The sequence below is a fragment of the Camelina sativa genome, chromosome 8, assembly GCF_000633955.1.
Source record: "Camelina sativa cultivar DH55 chromosome 8, Cs, whole genome shotgun sequence".
NCBI lineage: Eukaryota > Viridiplantae > Streptophyta > Magnoliopsida > Brassicales > Brassicaceae > Camelina > Camelina sativa.
Genome location: NC_025692.1, coordinates 27,162,926 through 27,178,146, shown reverse-complemented (window position 1 = coordinate 27,178,146; position 15,221 = coordinate 27,162,926). Strand labels below are relative to the sequence as shown.

The 15,221-nt window shown below is 37.0% G+C and overlaps 6 protein-coding genes and 1 pseudogene across 8 annotated transcripts; 5 read left to right on the top strand and 2 right to left on the bottom strand.

The window, feature by feature from the left end:
* Positions 1-2,075, top strand: part of LOC104708940 — a 2,988-nt pseudogene extending 913 nt beyond the window's left edge.
* On the top strand, positions 3,062-4,916 carry LOC104708938 (putative cyclin-D7-1). Its single transcript, XM_010425599.1, has 5 exons — positions 3,062-3,418; positions 3,800-3,886; positions 3,972-4,266; positions 4,368-4,483; positions 4,594-4,916. Exons 1-5 carry the CDS (start codon positions 3,158-3,160, stop codon positions 4,849-4,851), a joined length of 1,017 nt encoding a protein of 338 aa, XP_010423901.1. The 5' UTR covers positions 3,062-3,157; the 3' UTR covers positions 4,852-4,916.
* On the top strand, positions 5,169-5,904 carry LOC104708935 (light-harvesting complex-like protein OHP1, chloroplastic). 3 transcript variants are annotated; one of them, XM_010425597.2, is made up of 4 exons: positions 5,179-5,335; positions 5,399-5,422; positions 5,516-5,638; positions 5,725-5,879. In XM_010425597.2, the coding sequence occupies exons 1-4, from the start codon at positions 5,282-5,284 to the stop codon at positions 5,791-5,793; spliced, it is 270 nt and encodes an 89-aa protein (XP_010423899.1). In that variant the 5' UTR covers positions 5,179-5,281; the 3' UTR covers positions 5,794-5,879. The 3 variants fall into 3 exon arrangements, with proteins under 3 accessions (XP_010423898.1, XP_010423897.1, XP_010423899.1); XM_010425596.2 differs by having other exon boundaries at positions 5,169-5,422; positions 5,516-5,643; positions 5,725-5,904; XM_010425595.2 differs by having other exon boundaries at positions 5,177-5,422.
* On the bottom strand, positions 5,763-8,225 carry LOC104708937. The gene is made up of 12 exons (XM_010425598.2): positions 7,940-8,225; positions 7,707-7,833; positions 7,528-7,601; positions 7,396-7,442; positions 7,168-7,306; positions 7,033-7,077; positions 6,743-6,932; positions 6,596-6,657; positions 6,405-6,505; positions 6,269-6,323; positions 6,146-6,190; positions 5,763-6,057 (listed from the first exon to the last, which is right to left on the bottom strand). Exons 1-12 carry the CDS (start codon positions 8,139-8,141, stop codon positions 5,897-5,899), a joined length of 1,248 nt encoding a protein of 415 aa, XP_010423900.1. The 5' UTR covers positions 8,142-8,225; the 3' UTR covers positions 5,763-5,896.
* LOC104708934 (thaumatin-like protein) lies at positions 9,029-10,147 on the top strand. Its single transcript, XM_010425594.1, has 2 exons — positions 9,029-9,275; positions 9,407-10,147. Exons 1-2 carry the CDS (start codon positions 9,206-9,208, stop codon positions 10,081-10,083), a joined length of 747 nt encoding a protein of 248 aa, XP_010423896.1. The 5' UTR covers positions 9,029-9,205; the 3' UTR covers positions 10,084-10,147.
* On the bottom strand, positions 10,186-12,173 carry LOC104708933. The gene is made up of 6 exons (XM_019229046.1): positions 11,974-12,173; positions 11,487-11,629; positions 11,349-11,399; positions 11,027-11,248; positions 10,808-10,910; positions 10,186-10,697 (listed from the first exon to the last, which is right to left on the bottom strand). The coding sequence occupies exons 1-6, from the start codon at positions 12,156-12,158 to the stop codon at positions 10,349-10,351; spliced, it is 1,053 nt and encodes a 350-aa protein (XP_019084591.1). The 5' UTR covers positions 12,159-12,173; the 3' UTR covers positions 10,186-10,348.
* LOC104708932 lies at positions 12,345-13,440 on the top strand. Its single transcript, XM_010425592.1, has 2 exons — positions 12,345-12,706; positions 13,023-13,440. Exons 1-2 carry the CDS (start codon positions 12,429-12,431, stop codon positions 13,165-13,167), a joined length of 423 nt encoding a protein of 140 aa, XP_010423894.1. The 5' UTR covers positions 12,345-12,428; the 3' UTR covers positions 13,168-13,440.

Below are 15,221 nucleotides of genomic sequence, written 5' to 3'. Positions count from 1 at the left end.
GGAACGTGATGGCTACTGGAAGATGATGCACAAGTACATAGGTTCTGATGTTACATCTATGGTGACTCTTCCTGTCATCATTTTTGAACCCATGACAATGCTTCAGAAAATGGCTGAGGTTTGTGTTCTTTGAATATTAGATTATATAATGAAAGAACCTGTTTACCTTTTTCGTTTCTATTGAATATGTTTTTGTTGTATCTATCAGTTGATGGAATACTCGCATCTGCTTGACATGGCTGACAAAACCGAAGACCCTTACATGCGTATGGTATATGCATGTAAGCAAGCACATACCCATTCTTTCTCTCCTTCCTTGTGTTCAAACTCTTCATAGCTGTCTAGGATCAGTATCTCTGTTCTTGTAGTTTTTTTTTTATGGTGCGGCTAACTTTCATCTGATCTGCTAACAGCATCATGGGCTATATCTGTGTATTATGCCTACCAGCGTACCTGGAAGCCGTTTAATCCAATCCTTGGTGAGACTTAAGAGATGACCAATCATAATGGGATTAATTTTATAGCTGAACAGGTGAGTCGTTTGTTTGGAACTCGTATAGTCATATTCCAATTTGGCTCGGAAAATAATCAAATGAGTTCTTAGTTGATAGTATCAATGTTTTTGTTCCTCAGGTCTGTCATCACCCACCAATGAGTGCTGGTCATGCAGAAAACGAGCATTTCGCTTACGATTGCACTTCTAAACTGAAAACGAAATTCCTAGGCAACTCTATTGACGTCTACCCTGTAGGAAGGTAAAGTCTCCTGAATCTGTGTATTATAGATTTCAGATTCTCAATTGTGAGACAAAAAAAAAAAAACACTGAACTTTTGTACCAATGAATCAATGTGCAGGACACGAGTGACACTTAAAAGAGATGGTGTGGTTCTTGATCTTGTACCTCCCCTGACTAAGGTTCATAACCTTATTTTTGGACGAACATGGGTGGATTCGCCAGGAGAGATGGTCATGACGAACCTGACCACTGGTGATAAAGTAGTGCTTTACTTTCAACCATGTGGCTGGTTTGGGTAAGTTCTTTCTTCATAAAACCTAAAAACTATTAAACATATCTGATCACTATAATCTCATCTTCATCCCTTCTCCATTTAGAGCTGAAATGTGGACCTAATGGACAGATCTGGACGTTATGAAGTGGACAGTTACGTGTATAATTCAGCTGAAGAGCCCAAGATACTAATGACCGGTAAATGGAACGAGTCCTTGAGTTATCAGCCATGCGACGCGGAAGGCGAACCTCTTCCAGGCACCGAACTGAAGGAGGTTTTGTTACTTTTTCTCCTTACTAAACTCAAGCAAATCAATCATCTGTACTTACTAAACTCAAGCAAATCAATCATCTGTATACAATATTCAGTTAACTTCTAATTCCTTTACTCTCCCACAGGTATGGAAGGTCGCTGAAGCTCCAAAGAACGATAGATACCAATACACTCACTTTGCTCACAAGATCAATAGCTTTGACACTGCCCCTAGAAAGCTATTGTCATCTGATTCACGTTTGCGTCCTGATAGATACGCACTTGAGAAGGGTGATATGTCTAAATCTGGTTACGAAAAGAGCAGGTAAACAAATCATATAGTAGTCTTTATCTTCAGTTTTCACCAATTTGTTCGATTCATCATCCCAGAGTGATGTAAAGAGTAATGGAACCCGGGTTTGTTTCTCAGCCTAGAGGAGAGACAGAGAGCTGAGAAGAGAAGCCGGGAAGAGAAAGGTCAAAAATTTGTTCCAAAATGGTTTGATGAAACAGAGGAAGTCACTCCTACACCATGGGGTGATCTCGAAGTTTACCAATTCAATGGAAAGTACTCGGTGCACCGCGCCACAGCGGATAACTCCGAGGATAACACCGATGTGAAGTTGACGCAATTCAATCCTTGGCAATTCGAAGATCTACCTGCTTAACCCTTGGGTTGCCATTAGTTGTGTTATGTAATGCTTGTTTCCTTCTTACATATTTGGTTTTGTTGTTGGTATTAATCACCAGTTTCATTGTATTTTTCCGTAAATGATATTCCATGTTGTTTTATTATATCGATTCTATTTACGGTTTTTGAAAAACGTTGATTACTGTTATCTGAGATTGAGAGATTTGTCTGAACTCTGAAGGCAATATGAACAGAGTAGTTTCTTGGGGCTTAAGCAACTAATAAAAAACAAGGAAGCAAGCAATATTGTTTTCTTTCCCTTTTCCATTGGTCGTACGTTAGACAGAAACATTTATTACTGGATAAGTTACTTACTACTATTATAAGAGATAGACTGAAATCACTAGAACATCGATAATAATATCTAGGTTGGTACAAGAAATAAGGAAGTTGGTGCAAAAAAAAACAAAAACAAAAAAATAGTAAATTATTAGCTGTCGTGGATGAGGTAGTTACGCGAAGGTCGTGTGTACTCACGAGGTTGGTTAAAATTAAAATTAAAAATACTCTTTCTACTCACGAGGTAGGTTAAAAATTAAAAATAATTTGTTGGTTTCTGAAACATTTATTTTTTTACACGTTTTTTTTGGTACCATGAAATCTATATGAAGATAATCACTTAACCCAAATTGGGTAGAAAGCAAAGCATTTACCCCATTTCATGTGGGACGACGTCTTCTTATTATATCCCTTGGCAACTCTTCAATACATTTAGTAACGAAAATTATATTTTCTTACACACTCTTCAATATATTTAGTAACACATAAAAGAAAATAACATAAAATAAAGTTTTATAGATTTGTAATTACCAAAAAACAAATTGTCCAGATTTGTAATATGATTTTCTTATCTTAAGGTCTACGAACTCCACTAAATTTTATATGATTGAACAAATATATGGTACGTATCTAATAAGTAGTTCATTAAATATGCCCTAAACTAAAGTTATAAGGTCGAGTTTATAACTCAATCGGTTCAATAAACCGACGCATCTTCTTCTGATTCAACCGACGTATTATTCTAACTTTTAACTGTCTTACATAACTTCCCATTTTCTTCTCCACGACTCTCTCTCTCTATTTCTCTATCCATATATATATATATACGTCACTTTTTTTGTTCACTGATTACAAAACACTGTTCCCAGAGTGAAGAGTTGAATATACCTTGACACCGGTTCTATCAAACCGGTTCACTTCGTAATGGATAATCTACTCTGCGAAGAGTCATGGCCCGCGAGTCCTCTAACCCCGGAGCCTATACCAAACTTCCGCCGCACTACTCACGACAATGACGTAGCGCTGATGTACCCGGCGATAGACGATGCGACGATGGAAGAAGCCATCTCTGTGGATTTGGAGAAAGAATTGTGTTTCAGTAATCACGTAGACAAGGTTATTGAGTTTTTCGTATCTAAGAAGTTAACCGAGTTGAGGTTTCAAGCAGTTCAATGGCTAATTCAGGTATCTTTATTATTACATTATATTTTTTTTTGTTTCTTTCTTTTCTCTATCTGAGATTTGGTATCTACCCGCTAAATTTTATAGTTACGTACAACAACCTATAAAATCTTTCAAGATCGACTTATAATTGTCGGGGTTACGAAAATGTTTTTTTTTCTTCTAAAAAAGTATTGATTTATATATACTAACGTGATACCTTGACATATTAGAAACCCTTATTTTGCATTGTAAATGGTGTAAACTCGTTTTAAATTTCGTAGTCGTCATTAAAGGGAAAAATTACGAATTAAAGGTTTTCCAAAAAATATTCGTTAAAGTGTGTTGATGATAAGTGTTAATATCTTATAATCTGAAAGTTAATTTTTATCTGTGCTTTCTCAGACTCGGAGTGGGCTAAATCTTTCATATGAAACAGTATTTTCCGCCGCAAATTGCTTTGATCGGTTCGTCTACATGACTAGCTGCGAGGTAAGGAAAATTATTTTTACTAATTAAAAAACTTTTTTACTTACTATTTGTGGCTGAATGAGATGTTTACAATAAAAAAACGCAGGAATGGACGAATTGGATGGTAGAACTAGTTGCACTAACCTCACTATCGATTGCGTCAAAGTTTAACGAAGTTTCAACTCCTTCGCTCCAAGAACTTGAGATGGAAGGTCTTAATCATATGTTTCACCAGAACACTGTTCTTAAGATGGAACTCATAATGTTGCAAGCCCTCGATTGGCGTGTGAACTCTGTTACGATATATTCTATTTCTCAAACCCTTGTTTCGAAAATCGGTGTGATAGGTGATCATATGAAGATGAATAAAATTACTAATCATCTGCTTGATGATTTATGCGGTAATCCTATGACCTATCTCTATCCTCTAATTGTTACTTGTTATGCAAGATTACGATTATATTTCAATGGTAAAATTGATCATATTTACTTGTTATGCAAGATTTGAATATGCTTCAATATCCACCAAGCGTTGTCGCAGCTGCGGCTATGAGCGATATCCTGGAAGAGAATGTGTTTGGAGAAAAAATTATGAATCTTTTTGGTCAACATTATAAGGTAAAAAATATTTTTTTTTTCTTTTTTTTTTAATTAATAATTTTTTCACTACTAGCGGAAACAATTTTTTTACTAACTACGTAAATTACCTTCTTAACACAAAAATGCAGAACAATATTGTGAAATGTGTTGACATGATGAGAACTCGTAGCATGGTACAGTCGCCATCGAGAAGGAAAGTATTCGAAGCGAAAAGTTTCATGAGTTTGTTGCAGGGAGGAGAAGGGAATGACGATTATTACGTCGAAGATCTTTCTGCCATCTTTCAGATTATACGATCCGATAATAAGAAGAGAAACAGAGAAAACCACCAATTCAACTTTCGTCCGGCAAAAAGAAAGACAATTGGAATGTCAAACCACATTTAATACTTATTTTTTATTTTCTATAACCACAAGATACTTTTCTTTTGACAATAAATTTTATTATTTATATTTACACAGATTTTAATCTCAATTGCAATGTATTGTAAAATATCGAAAAATAATAAAACAAGTGGAAAGAAATTTGTAAAAAGAGGGGAACAAAAATACAATATAACATAATTTTATTTGTCATAAAAAAAAAAATTATTTGTCAAATAATTTAGTATTTATTCCTAATCCAGCGAAAAAAACAAACGTATGTTTCAGGAAGGAAGACGTGGCAAAATAAAAATTGATGTGGGTATTAAAGCAATTTTATCCACAAGCGCAGAGTCTCTGCTTTGTGAAGATAAACAGATTCATTGAATACTTCAATTGGTAACGTTAAATTGATTAATCGTTATTTCTTTCTCCAAAGGCCAAAGAAATAAGAATGAGCTCGTCGCCGTTATCGTCAACTCTGTTTTATCCACTTTCGACCTTGTCACTTCAAGGACATGGTCGGATGCAGAACCTCTGCATCAGTCGGAAGCAACAGCCACTCATTGTCCGAGCCGCGAAACTCCCTGACGGGGTAAATAATATTCGAACTTTTTTTCTTTCAATAATCAAAAATTAATAATCTCTTCAATGGTATAAATGGGTAAAATATAAACGCTGTTTGTAGGTGATATTTCCAAAAGTACAACCAAAATCTCAACCTGCGTTTCTTGGTTTCACACAAACAGCTGAGATTTGGAACTCCAGAGCTTGCATGATGGGTCTCATCGGTACTTTCATCGTCGAACTGGTGAGGTTGTTTTCCGATATAATGATTTTAAGACAGAAGGGAGAGATATCAAAACTGAAATATCATCACTTTTTCTCGTTTGACAGATTCTGAACAAGGGAATACTCGAGCTGATCGGTGTAGAGATTGGAAAAGGACTTGATCTTCCTCTGTAATGTAATCTACTAAGTGTAATTACACATCAAAAACGTCAACATTTGTTTATGAAAGTGTGAATGTTTTGAGATTCTCTTCACAACAACTACTTCTATAAAAGTTCTAGAGTACACGAGTGGTGCGAGCATCTATGATTGCTGCTTTATTTAGTGCTTCTGAAAGAGAGATGCGTCTGTTTCTCCACGCTGATTCAGCCCATGATTTCATTTTCTCTCCTTCGCTTCTTCTGTTCTCTTGAATCAGTAGTAGCTCTGCATACCCTCCTGCAAATGGTCCAACAAGCGTTTTAGCTTAATTTTAACAATCGTTTTGTGACTTTGCGTTCAAAAGGATACGAGTGAGAAAGCTTACCTCTTGCTAGAGCCATTACTTCTTGATTTTCCATGTTTACTATCCCTATAGAATACAGAGCAAATTGTTAGGGCAATCCTCTTAGTCTCGATAACATGCAAAGTAAGCGTCTTTAATAAGTACCTTCTGAATCCATTGCAGGTGCTTTCATGAGATCCAACGCTTTTCTGAAGAGGCCCTATTATGAAGAGCAAAAAAGAGCAGGTGTAAGATTACAAGACTGCAAAGTTATTTGAGTTTAGAGAAACTTGTTTCTGACCTCTTGAATCAGGATAGAACTCGAGCGTTCTTGCCTTGCTTTGTTTCCGTACATCAGAGCCACAGCGGTTAACATCACACCAACCTTAGGATGATTGTCTCCTGATCAAAGGATGATAAAATCAGGGTAACCATTAGTCTGATGCTTTATTCATTAAGAATTGATGAACAAAACACCACACAACACAGTACCATAGTATTCCTCAGCGATTGACAATGCTTGTGTCAGTGTTGTCTCCGCAACACCAAAGTTTCTAACAAAAGCAAACACAAACAGGGAGACTAATGATATAAACAAAAAGTTCAAACGAGACCTGTATGCACAAACTCAAAGCCTACCCAATGTGTGACTCGAGCTGACCCAAAGAAGATGTGGCTGCCAGCGAGACTGCTTTCAAATTCATGTTACAAGAGCACATAGATTCTTTGGTCTCTGTAACTCCTTGAATTGCCTTTTGATAAATCTCCTTTGCCATTTCAAAGTTCCCGGTGGCGTGCAAGAATTCACCATATGAAAGTGCCAAGTTACCTTATTTTTATGTCGTTATGAAGAGGTCTCAGATATCAGATTTCACAATATAAACGACAGGGCTAGCTCCAGATTAACAGAAAAAAATACTAGTGTGTACCTTTGCAGCTTTCATGATTTTCAAGTCCCCGAAATAAAGATTCAGCTGCACCCAAAAACCATACCATTAAACTATACACAAACCTACTGTGTAGTAAAAAACACATAGAAGAAAGTTTGAGGCTTGTTTCTCTACCAGATTCGATATTTCCTTTCACAAGCTCAACGAGGCCTTTGATGGCTTTAGCTGCAGCAGCCACATCTTGAAGATTCTCATGGCCACTCTCTTTAACCAATTCCAGAAATTCGTCAGCAACAACCAATGAAGCATCATCCTAAACAGGAAAAGCATAATCAAATCTCTAATACAAGTTCCTATAAATAGAGACACACACAAAACTAGTAGCACTGTTCGGATTTGAACCTGCCCTGACTGAATCAGCAGACCAACAAGGGCTTCCACAGCAGCAACTGCACAACAAAAGAAAGTTACAGACACAAATATTTAACAAATCTAAAACCACACAACGAAACTATCAAGTTGACTAGCAAAAACCTCTAATAGCCAACGAAGAGAGTGTCAGAGTCATGACTTGCTTGAGGCGTTCAATGGCCTCACTACTGTTCCCACTGTAAACATAGAAGACCAAACACGAGACGTTTATATAGAACCGTAAGCTTCCAATGAAAGACAAAAGAAGAGAGAGAGAGACAGGGTAAAAAAAAAGATGAAACCTTTCGTATAAAAGATCAGACATGGCAAGCAAGACTGTTGCTTTAGAATCTTGAGAAACCTGATCATCGTTCAGTTGATTGCCAAGGCATTGTTCAAGCACTAACATCCCTTGGGAATAAGATTCATCTACAAATTCAGAATTCACACAGACCCATCTCTAAATCAGTCAGAAGCTAAGGCTTCAAGCACCTTAGAAAAGAAAAAAAAAACCCTAATTAATATAGAGAAAGACCTGATTTTTGTGACCTAGCGTGAGAAAGAGCGTAATTAACCATTTGAATAGCGACATGATTGGCGTTTGGAACACTGATTTCACCGTGGATCAATCTCAATGGTCTCGAGTATCGAACAAGGCTTCCTCTAACCGAGATCGTGCGACCACGAGCCGTTGCGGCTGCTGCTGCTCTTGAAAATTTGGCAGCCGCGCGAATCATATTCGCTTAATTTACTTTTTTTGTTCTTTCTCAGAAGAAGAAAGGTTTTGCGGAAGACTTCGGACAACTTCGGAGCTCTTCCTCGCCGTTACATGTGGTTGCCCAATGTCAATCGGTTTAATTTTAATCTCGGTTTGGATTAATTGAGCCGGTCTAGTGATAACCAATAATAATATTGCATTATGATATTAAGTGTTATCATTATTTAGTTTCATCTGTTATTGTGCTTCAGCTTGAAGTTATATGGAGCAACTAAACCATATATTATATATCAGATAATATCAGATACCTATCCACCAAAAACATCTACCTCCCCACTAATTATAAAGAGCAAGTCTAGAGCTAGAGTCTTGTGACATTCTTCGCTTCAATCTCTATTATTACATTTTCAAAAACTATAAGAACATTGAAAAGAGAACGTAATGATTTGTTTTGTGCAACTATAAACCTTTGTTTGAAAACAAAGCAAATCCTCTCATTGAAGCAATGCATATATGCTCTTCTTTGCTGATTTGATCTACAAAGTGAAAAAGGTCATCCGCAAAGGTAGTAAATATTGGGACATACTAGCAATTGTATATAGTGAAGTTTATAATCATAAATAAATTAGAAACAATTTTGAATTTTTCCTTTTTACTTTATAAAATCAGAAATGATGAAGTAACCAGTGAGTGTAAATCTTTATCCAATAATAAAATTTTGAGAGACATGTGAATCTTGTCTTTATCTTTTTTTAATCCTACTTTAACCCATTCTTAAAACGAAGAAAAGTAAAAATAGATCTTAATAGAAGGCTCACAATCAAGCCTCCATATCGTTTTCTTTCCCCACTCATCCCATGAAAGACTTCAGTTTATAAAAGGTTTAAGCACTTGGCAGTTCCCTATACAACAATCCACTTCACCACCACCAATTAGTCTTGCAACTCAAGTTTCCACTACTTCCTCAATCAACCACTGAACCACGACGTCCTCTATATTCCTCTTTTAATATTCTCTTCAAAATTACCACTAAAAAGCAAACTTTAGAGCGTCACATATCCCCTACACAACACAACAACAACGATGGCCAATTCTGCAACTCTCTTCCTTCTCTTTCTCACTATCTCAGCCTTATTGTCCTCCTCCTTCATTGGTACGATATCTCAATTGGGTTCACTTCAAACTTTTCCTTTTTTTAATGTTATATAATGCACAAAAATCAAAAATGGCGTCTTTATTTGTTGTCAAATTTCATAAAAATTGTGTCTTTACATATTTTTGCAGATGGAGCTCAGCTTATATTAGTGAATAACTGTCAGGAGAGCATATGGCCGGGAATTCTCGGCGGCGGAGGCCAAATTACGCCGAGAAACGGCGGGTTCCACATGGGAAGCGGCGAAGAAACCATAATAGACGTACCGGATAAATGGTCCGGTCGAATCTGGGGTCGACAAGGCTGCACCTTTAACCAAAACGGCAAAGGCTCATGCCAAACCGGAGATTGCAACGGCGGTTCAATAAACTGCCAAGGAACCGGCGGTGTACCACCAGCAACCGTCGTGGAAATGACATTAGGCTCGTCTTCATCGCCTCTACATTTCTACGACGTGAGTCTAGTCGACGGATTCAACCTTCCGGTGTCGATGAAACCAATCGGCGGTGGAGTTGGATGTGGCGTTGCGGCTTGTGAAGTCAATTTGAATGTTTGTTGTCCTTCGGCTTTGGAAGTTAAGAGAGATGGTAAAGTGGTTGGTTGTAAAAGTGCTTGCTTGGCGATGCAGTCGGCCAAGTATTGTTGTACCGGAGAATATGCGAATCCTAAGGCTTGTAAGCCGACTCTGTTCGCCAACCTGTTTAAAGCCATCTGTCCGAAAGCTTATAGTTTTGCGTTTGATGATTCCAGTAGTTTGAATAAGTGTAGAGCTTCTCGTTATGTTATCACTTTTTGTCCTCCAAAGTGAGGGGCTTTGATTGTTTTTGAGGTTTGTTGTGTTATGTATCATGCAGTTGCTTGATTTAGTTTCTAGGTCGTCACTGAATGAAAAAAGTGAACAAATTTGAACTAAACATCGAATCAAAATTTGATCATTAGAAACCATCCTTACTAGTGTTCTACAAGCTCTAGCTGCTGGGTCGGTTTGATCCACGAATTCTCTCAAACAGGATATAAAAGACGGTTCTAGGGCTTACTCACGATGTAAGGAAGAACAAAGAGCCTTTGTCTCTCTAAAGAGTAGAAGGTTCGTCATAGAATGTGATCCACAGAGAATTTAAGAGCTGTCTCTCCTCGTTAGCCGCTGATAGATCCTCTTGTGACATCAAGCTGATTCCTTTGATACGATCTTCTAGAATCTGTCTCAGTTTCTTATCGCCTTTCTCTATGCTAGAACCACAAGTACTACACTCTTTTCTAGCTTCCGTGAGCTTGAGCAGTCCCCGAAGAGCAGCTTCTCTTACATCAGTATCAATGCTAGAGATGAGCTGCATCATCAAATTGTGAAACCCGAGTTCTATAGCAATATCACAGTCTGAGTCATTCTCTTGTAGAAGATAATGCAACAAGTTTAAAGCTTTCCTGAAGAATGAGAAACCCAATGACAATAGTTTTTGAAAATTAGCATACAGCAGATCTCGAAGTTCAATAGATATTGAATATTTAAGTAAAGTACTGAGTAGTATTAGTACCTTTGAAATCTCACACTATCAGATTCCAGCGCATATTTTAAACCAGTGTAGCCATTTGCAATCCGGAATCCCGCTATCCCTGTTTGATTATTACGAATCAAAGCTGCTCCAAGCAAAAAGAAGTAAATCATAATACATTCATCACATTCACCATAAACCAAGTTTACAAAAAGAGAGGCTTTTATTCATCTAAACTAATCAAAAATCAGAGCAGCTTACATGATATTGCACCGAGCGCTTGAGTCCGAGAATGCATATCAGTATCTGAAATAAAGTTCAAAAGCAAAGACTCTAAACCATTGGCTTCGATAACCGATTCTTGACTTCGAGGATTGTTCCCAACTATTGTGCTTACGACATCTGCAGACTTAGCTCGGATATTAGCGTTGGAGTTTTTGAGGTAGCCAAGAAGAGGTACCAAGCCTCCAACGGAATGAAGATCTGCCCAAACATTCAAAGAAGTAAATGTTAAGCCAAGCAATCAATCAAAAGACAGATAATGAAAAAAAAACTAAAAGGAACGAAGTATGAAAAGATTCACCATTAGCCATATCAATAGACTCAACATGTTCCTGCAGCTCATCCAGCAGATCTACCAAATCATCATCATAACTCAAAATTTTAGTAACCAACAAGAAGGAAATAGCTAGGAAAAACATATACGAATAAGATTTTGAACCTTGGATATCTTGAGGTGTTACATCGTGAGCATCCAAAACTTGTTGAGGTGTCTGCATTACTTGTGTAATCTCCTTCAACCGCTTGACTACATCTACGGTTTGCGATTGCATAGCCTCTGCAAACCATTTTCGATCCTCCTCACTGTCTCACAAAAACAATGTCAAATCATCAAAAAAACCATCCACCACTATACTGAAACGATTATATTTTTAAGCTAACCAAACGATTCATTATATATATATGTGGGAACAGAGGAAAAGTTTGAACCTTGGATAAGTCCAACTCAAAACAGTTTCTCTGCTTATGAACACAATGAGTCTAAAATCAAAACTTATAAGCTTGCACAGAAACCCCCCAAAAAAACCCTAATTTACACGAACCCTCAAAAACTCAAATTCCAATACATGATTCATAACCACACTGATTTCTACGAAAACCCAAAAAGAACAACAGAGTGTTGGGCGAAATTACAAAGAACATCGTACGTTAACTGGCGAGTAGGCCGAGTGCCATCGGAGTGAGAGAGACTCCATTTAAGCAGACCGTCCCAGTTAGGTCCTTCTTTAGCCATTGAAGCAAAAGCAACGGAAGAAGAGAGGAGGGGAGGAGACTCTGCTGTCAAAGCCGGAGACAATGACGCAAATAGATTGGGCCTTTGAGGTCCATCCATATCAGGTTAACTTTCAGATCATAATGGGCTTTAACAAGCCCAATTGTCAACTCGAAATATCTTGAAGGAGGAGGCCCCCACCTTATCCACACACAAAATGAAGAAGACCCCAAAAAATCTAACTTGGAAAACGTTATCCACTTCGAGAGAGTGACACGTCACGAATCAAATCCTGATTCAAACAAAAAAAGGCTTTCCATAAATCAAAATCACACATCTTACTACTTCTCCCAAATCGGAATCACTTAACCTAAATAAAACCTTAAAATCATGGCAACCACACCGGCAATGCAGACGACGTTCGTGTCATCGACGAGCTTTCTGAAACAAGCGAGACCTTCTTCTTCTTCTTCTTCTTCTTCTTCATGGGGATCATCATCACCGAACAATGTGATTCTTCCCAAAAACAAGAGATCTTCTTCTTCCTCCGTAGTTGTCGCCGCCGTCGGTGATGTCTCTTCGGACGGAAACATCTACTTGATCGGAGGAGCCATCGCTGTTGCTCTCGTCGGAACTGCATTCCCGATCCTCTTCAAACGCCAAGACACGTATGTAAACCACTCTCTCTCATCTTTTTTTTATCGTTCTTTTTAAATTAAACCGTTATTGATGCTTGTTAACCAAATTGGACTCAGTTAATTTGATTAAATGTCCGGTTCAACCTTTGGATTACTTTACCATACTGAATTACTGATTCTGAATAAACCGAACTAAATCCTCTGCTATGGTTTGCTTGCCTGATTGAAACAAATTAAGCCTGAGTAGTAATTGAGAGCATATCTTAACCGGTGAACCGAAAGAGAGATTCTATATACTTTATGTGATTATTATTACAAGGCATGAAAATTGTGGTGTGGGGTATAGGTGTCCGGAATGTGACGGAGCAGGATTTGTGAGGAAGGGAAGAGCCACGCTGAGGGCGAATGCGGCACGCAAGGATCTTCCTCAGATCGTTTGCGCAAACTGCAATGGACTCGGAAAGCTTAACCAGATTGACAAATCATCCTAATTATATAATTTTTTTTTTTTTTGGACAAAGACAAATCATAATTATATATCTATCTCCTGTTTTGTGTATGTAAAAAAAACACACTCCATCTTCATTCCTCGTCTTCTCTCTGTAAGTGAATTATTCGGTTATTTCTCTGACAAGATAGCTTGGAAATGATCAATGGTTTGCTTACTTGCTTGGTGTTGGTGATACAATAGATTTTGTTGTTGAAGTTTCTTGCGCTGTAAGAAATCCTCTATGAAAGGAATTGAGAATTGTATTACCTTTTTTATTTATGCAGAAACTACAAAGAAGCACATAATCTGAGGATACATGTGATGGATAGAGGCTCCTATAGACCTCATATGTACGTACCTCCTTGTGATCTGAGGATTGCTTTCTAGGCTTAAAAAAAAACTATTTCCCCTGAGTTTTTACTTGAATCACATTCCAATCACCTATAAATATATCCATAACAATCAAATGTCATAAAGTGTATTGAACAAGTGATGATGAAGTAGAGAGACAAAAAAAAAAATAGCATTGAAGTTGCTGCAATATATGATTTTAAGCCAGTTACACAAGTCAAAAATCATAATAGTATATTCATTACCTCCATTAGCCTCCCACGTGAACAGTACTAAGAACGATTCTAGCATTCTAATCCGGAGTCAAACTCAAAAAACGTACATGTAAAAATGTACAAATCTCATTCTCTCTAGTGGTGGCAAATTAAATTCAATTTAGGCCTGACCGTCCTGACGGATACATTTAATTTTATTTCTTCAAAACATTTTTAGTGGGAAATTAATGACCAACTGTCATATGACTCCACTTCGGGTTGGTGAGTGGTTGTTGTGGTACTTACTCGGCTATCTCAAGATTAGCCAGTCAAATGACATGACTAACTGCAACATCGATCGTGGTTTATTCAGGTTTTTTTTTTGGTTTTAGAAAACATATAGAGACGAAACCAAAAGATAGTCCCACCGTTTGGATTTAAAATTTGTCACAAAATGTATCATTCATATGTATCATGGTTTTCATTTAGCAGAAACTCAATATACATTTATTCATTGGCAGCAAAATTCGTTGAAATGATTGGTCCTGCGAACTTCAATCATCAATATTCTCTCTAAAACTTAGACCACTGATCTGGTGTATAAATTACTTAAACCTATAGTATATTACTAGATTAATGCCACTTTTACTTATCATATGACTCCACTGCGTGTTTGTTTCTCTGTTTTATAAAATAACCTCGCCGGAAACGTTTGTAATCATTTGTTCAAAACGAACATATTTTATATCGAAACAACGTCTGTACAGATTTATAGATGATCCTTCCTTTTCCTTACGCGTAAGAGTAGGATTTTTCTTTTGATTTCATTTAAAATTTTAATGATACTAAATTAAAGATCCAATAGACTTTTATGTTCCCACATGTTTTGCTTCCACCACGTGGCTTCTAGATTATACATACAATACAAAGTATTACTATAAACTGAAATAACTCTTTTTTTTTTTTAAATTACTATTTTATCTTACATTGACAGATGTCTTTACATGTTTACATAATATCATTCAAATTCTATACTATAGTAACTATAGTTTTTAAAATTGTAAATGAATTTTTATCTTCTGCTAGAGTTATGAATTCATTATTTGAGTTTGGTACATTTTTTTTTTAAATAATCATTTGTAAAAAACAATCGAAACTAAAAAGCCCGGAGACAGCATCATATGTAAGGAGACGTGCCAATTAGAGAAGATAAAAGAAACGTGACAATAATTTACAACTTAATATCACTACACGTTTCGTTGCGTCCTCTGTTTTCTTCTTCCCAATTCCATATTCTTCTTCTTCTTTATAGTCCTCTTCTTCTTCTTCTTTGACTTTGTGTTAGTTGTTGAAACAGAGACAAATAAGCAGATGAAGCAAAACGAGACATTCGATCAAGAAAGGGAAGATTTGTATCAGACAGATGAAGAAGAAGACGAAGAAAGCCAAGCCGGGAGCTCTGTTCCGTCAACACCGTTATCTCGTAACGGCTCCAATAACCCTTCCTTTC

Bases quoted from the DNA above. Each gene is read 5' to 3' on its own strand.
- LOC104708938 (XM_010425599.1), top strand. From the start codon at position 3,158: ATGGATAATCTACTCTGCGAAGAGTCATGGCCCGCGAGTCCTCTAACC. The intron at 3,887-3,971 runs GTAAGGAAAATT...AAAAAAACGCAG, and splicing joins TCTACATGACTAGCTGCGAG to GAATGGACGAATTGGATGGT. The intron at 4,267-4,367 runs GTAATCCTATGA...TTGTTATGCAAG, and splicing joins TCTGCTTGATGATTTATGCG to ATTTGAATATGCTTCAATAT.
- LOC104708935 (XM_010425595.2), top strand. From the start codon at position 5,282: ATGAGCTCGTCGCCGTTATCGTCAACTCTGTTTTATCCACTTTCGACC. The intron at 5,423-5,515 runs GTAAATAATATT...CGCTGTTTGTAG, and splicing joins CCGCGAAACTCCCTGACGGG to GTGATATTTCCAAAAGTACA. The intron at 5,639-5,724 runs GTGAGGTTGTTT...CTCGTTTGACAG, and splicing joins GTACTTTCATCGTCGAACTG to ATTCTGAACAAGGGAATACT.
- LOC104708937 (XM_010425598.2), bottom strand. From the start codon at position 8,141: ATGATTCGCGCGGCTGCCAAATTTTCAAGAGCAGCAGCAGCCGCAACG. The intron at 7,443-7,527 runs GTTTTTGCTAGT...TTTGTTGTGCAG, and splicing joins CTCTTCGTTGGCTATTAGAG to TTGCTGCTGTGGAAGCCCTT. The intron at 6,658-6,742 runs GTAGGCTTTGAG...TGCTTTTGTTAG, and splicing joins CAGCTCGAGTCACACATTGG to AAACTTTGGTGTTGCGGAGA.
- LOC104708934 (XM_010425594.1), top strand. From the start codon at position 9,206: ATGGCCAATTCTGCAACTCTCTTCCTTCTCTTTCTCACTATCTCAGCC. The intron at 9,276-9,406 runs GTACGATATCTC...ATATTTTTGCAG, and splicing joins ATTGTCCTCCTCCTTCATTG to ATGGAGCTCAGCTTATATTA.
- LOC104708933 (XM_019229046.1), bottom strand. From the start codon at position 12,158: ATGGATGGACCTCAAAGGCCCAATCTATTTGCGTCATTGTCTCCGGCT. The intron at 11,630-11,973 runs GTACGATGTTCT...TTTGTGAGACAG, and splicing joins CGGCCTACTCGCCAGTTAAC to TGAGGAGGATCGAAAATGGT. The intron at 10,698-10,807 runs GTACTAATACTA...CTCATTCTTCAG, and splicing joins GATAGTGTGAGATTTCAAAG to GAAAGCTTTAAACTTGTTGC.
- LOC104708932 (XM_010425592.1), top strand. From the start codon at position 12,429: ATGGCAACCACACCGGCAATGCAGACGACGTTCGTGTCATCGACGAGC. The intron at 12,707-13,022 runs GTATGTAAACCA...TGTGGGGTATAG, and splicing joins CTCTTCAAACGCCAAGACAC to GTGTCCGGAATGTGACGGAG.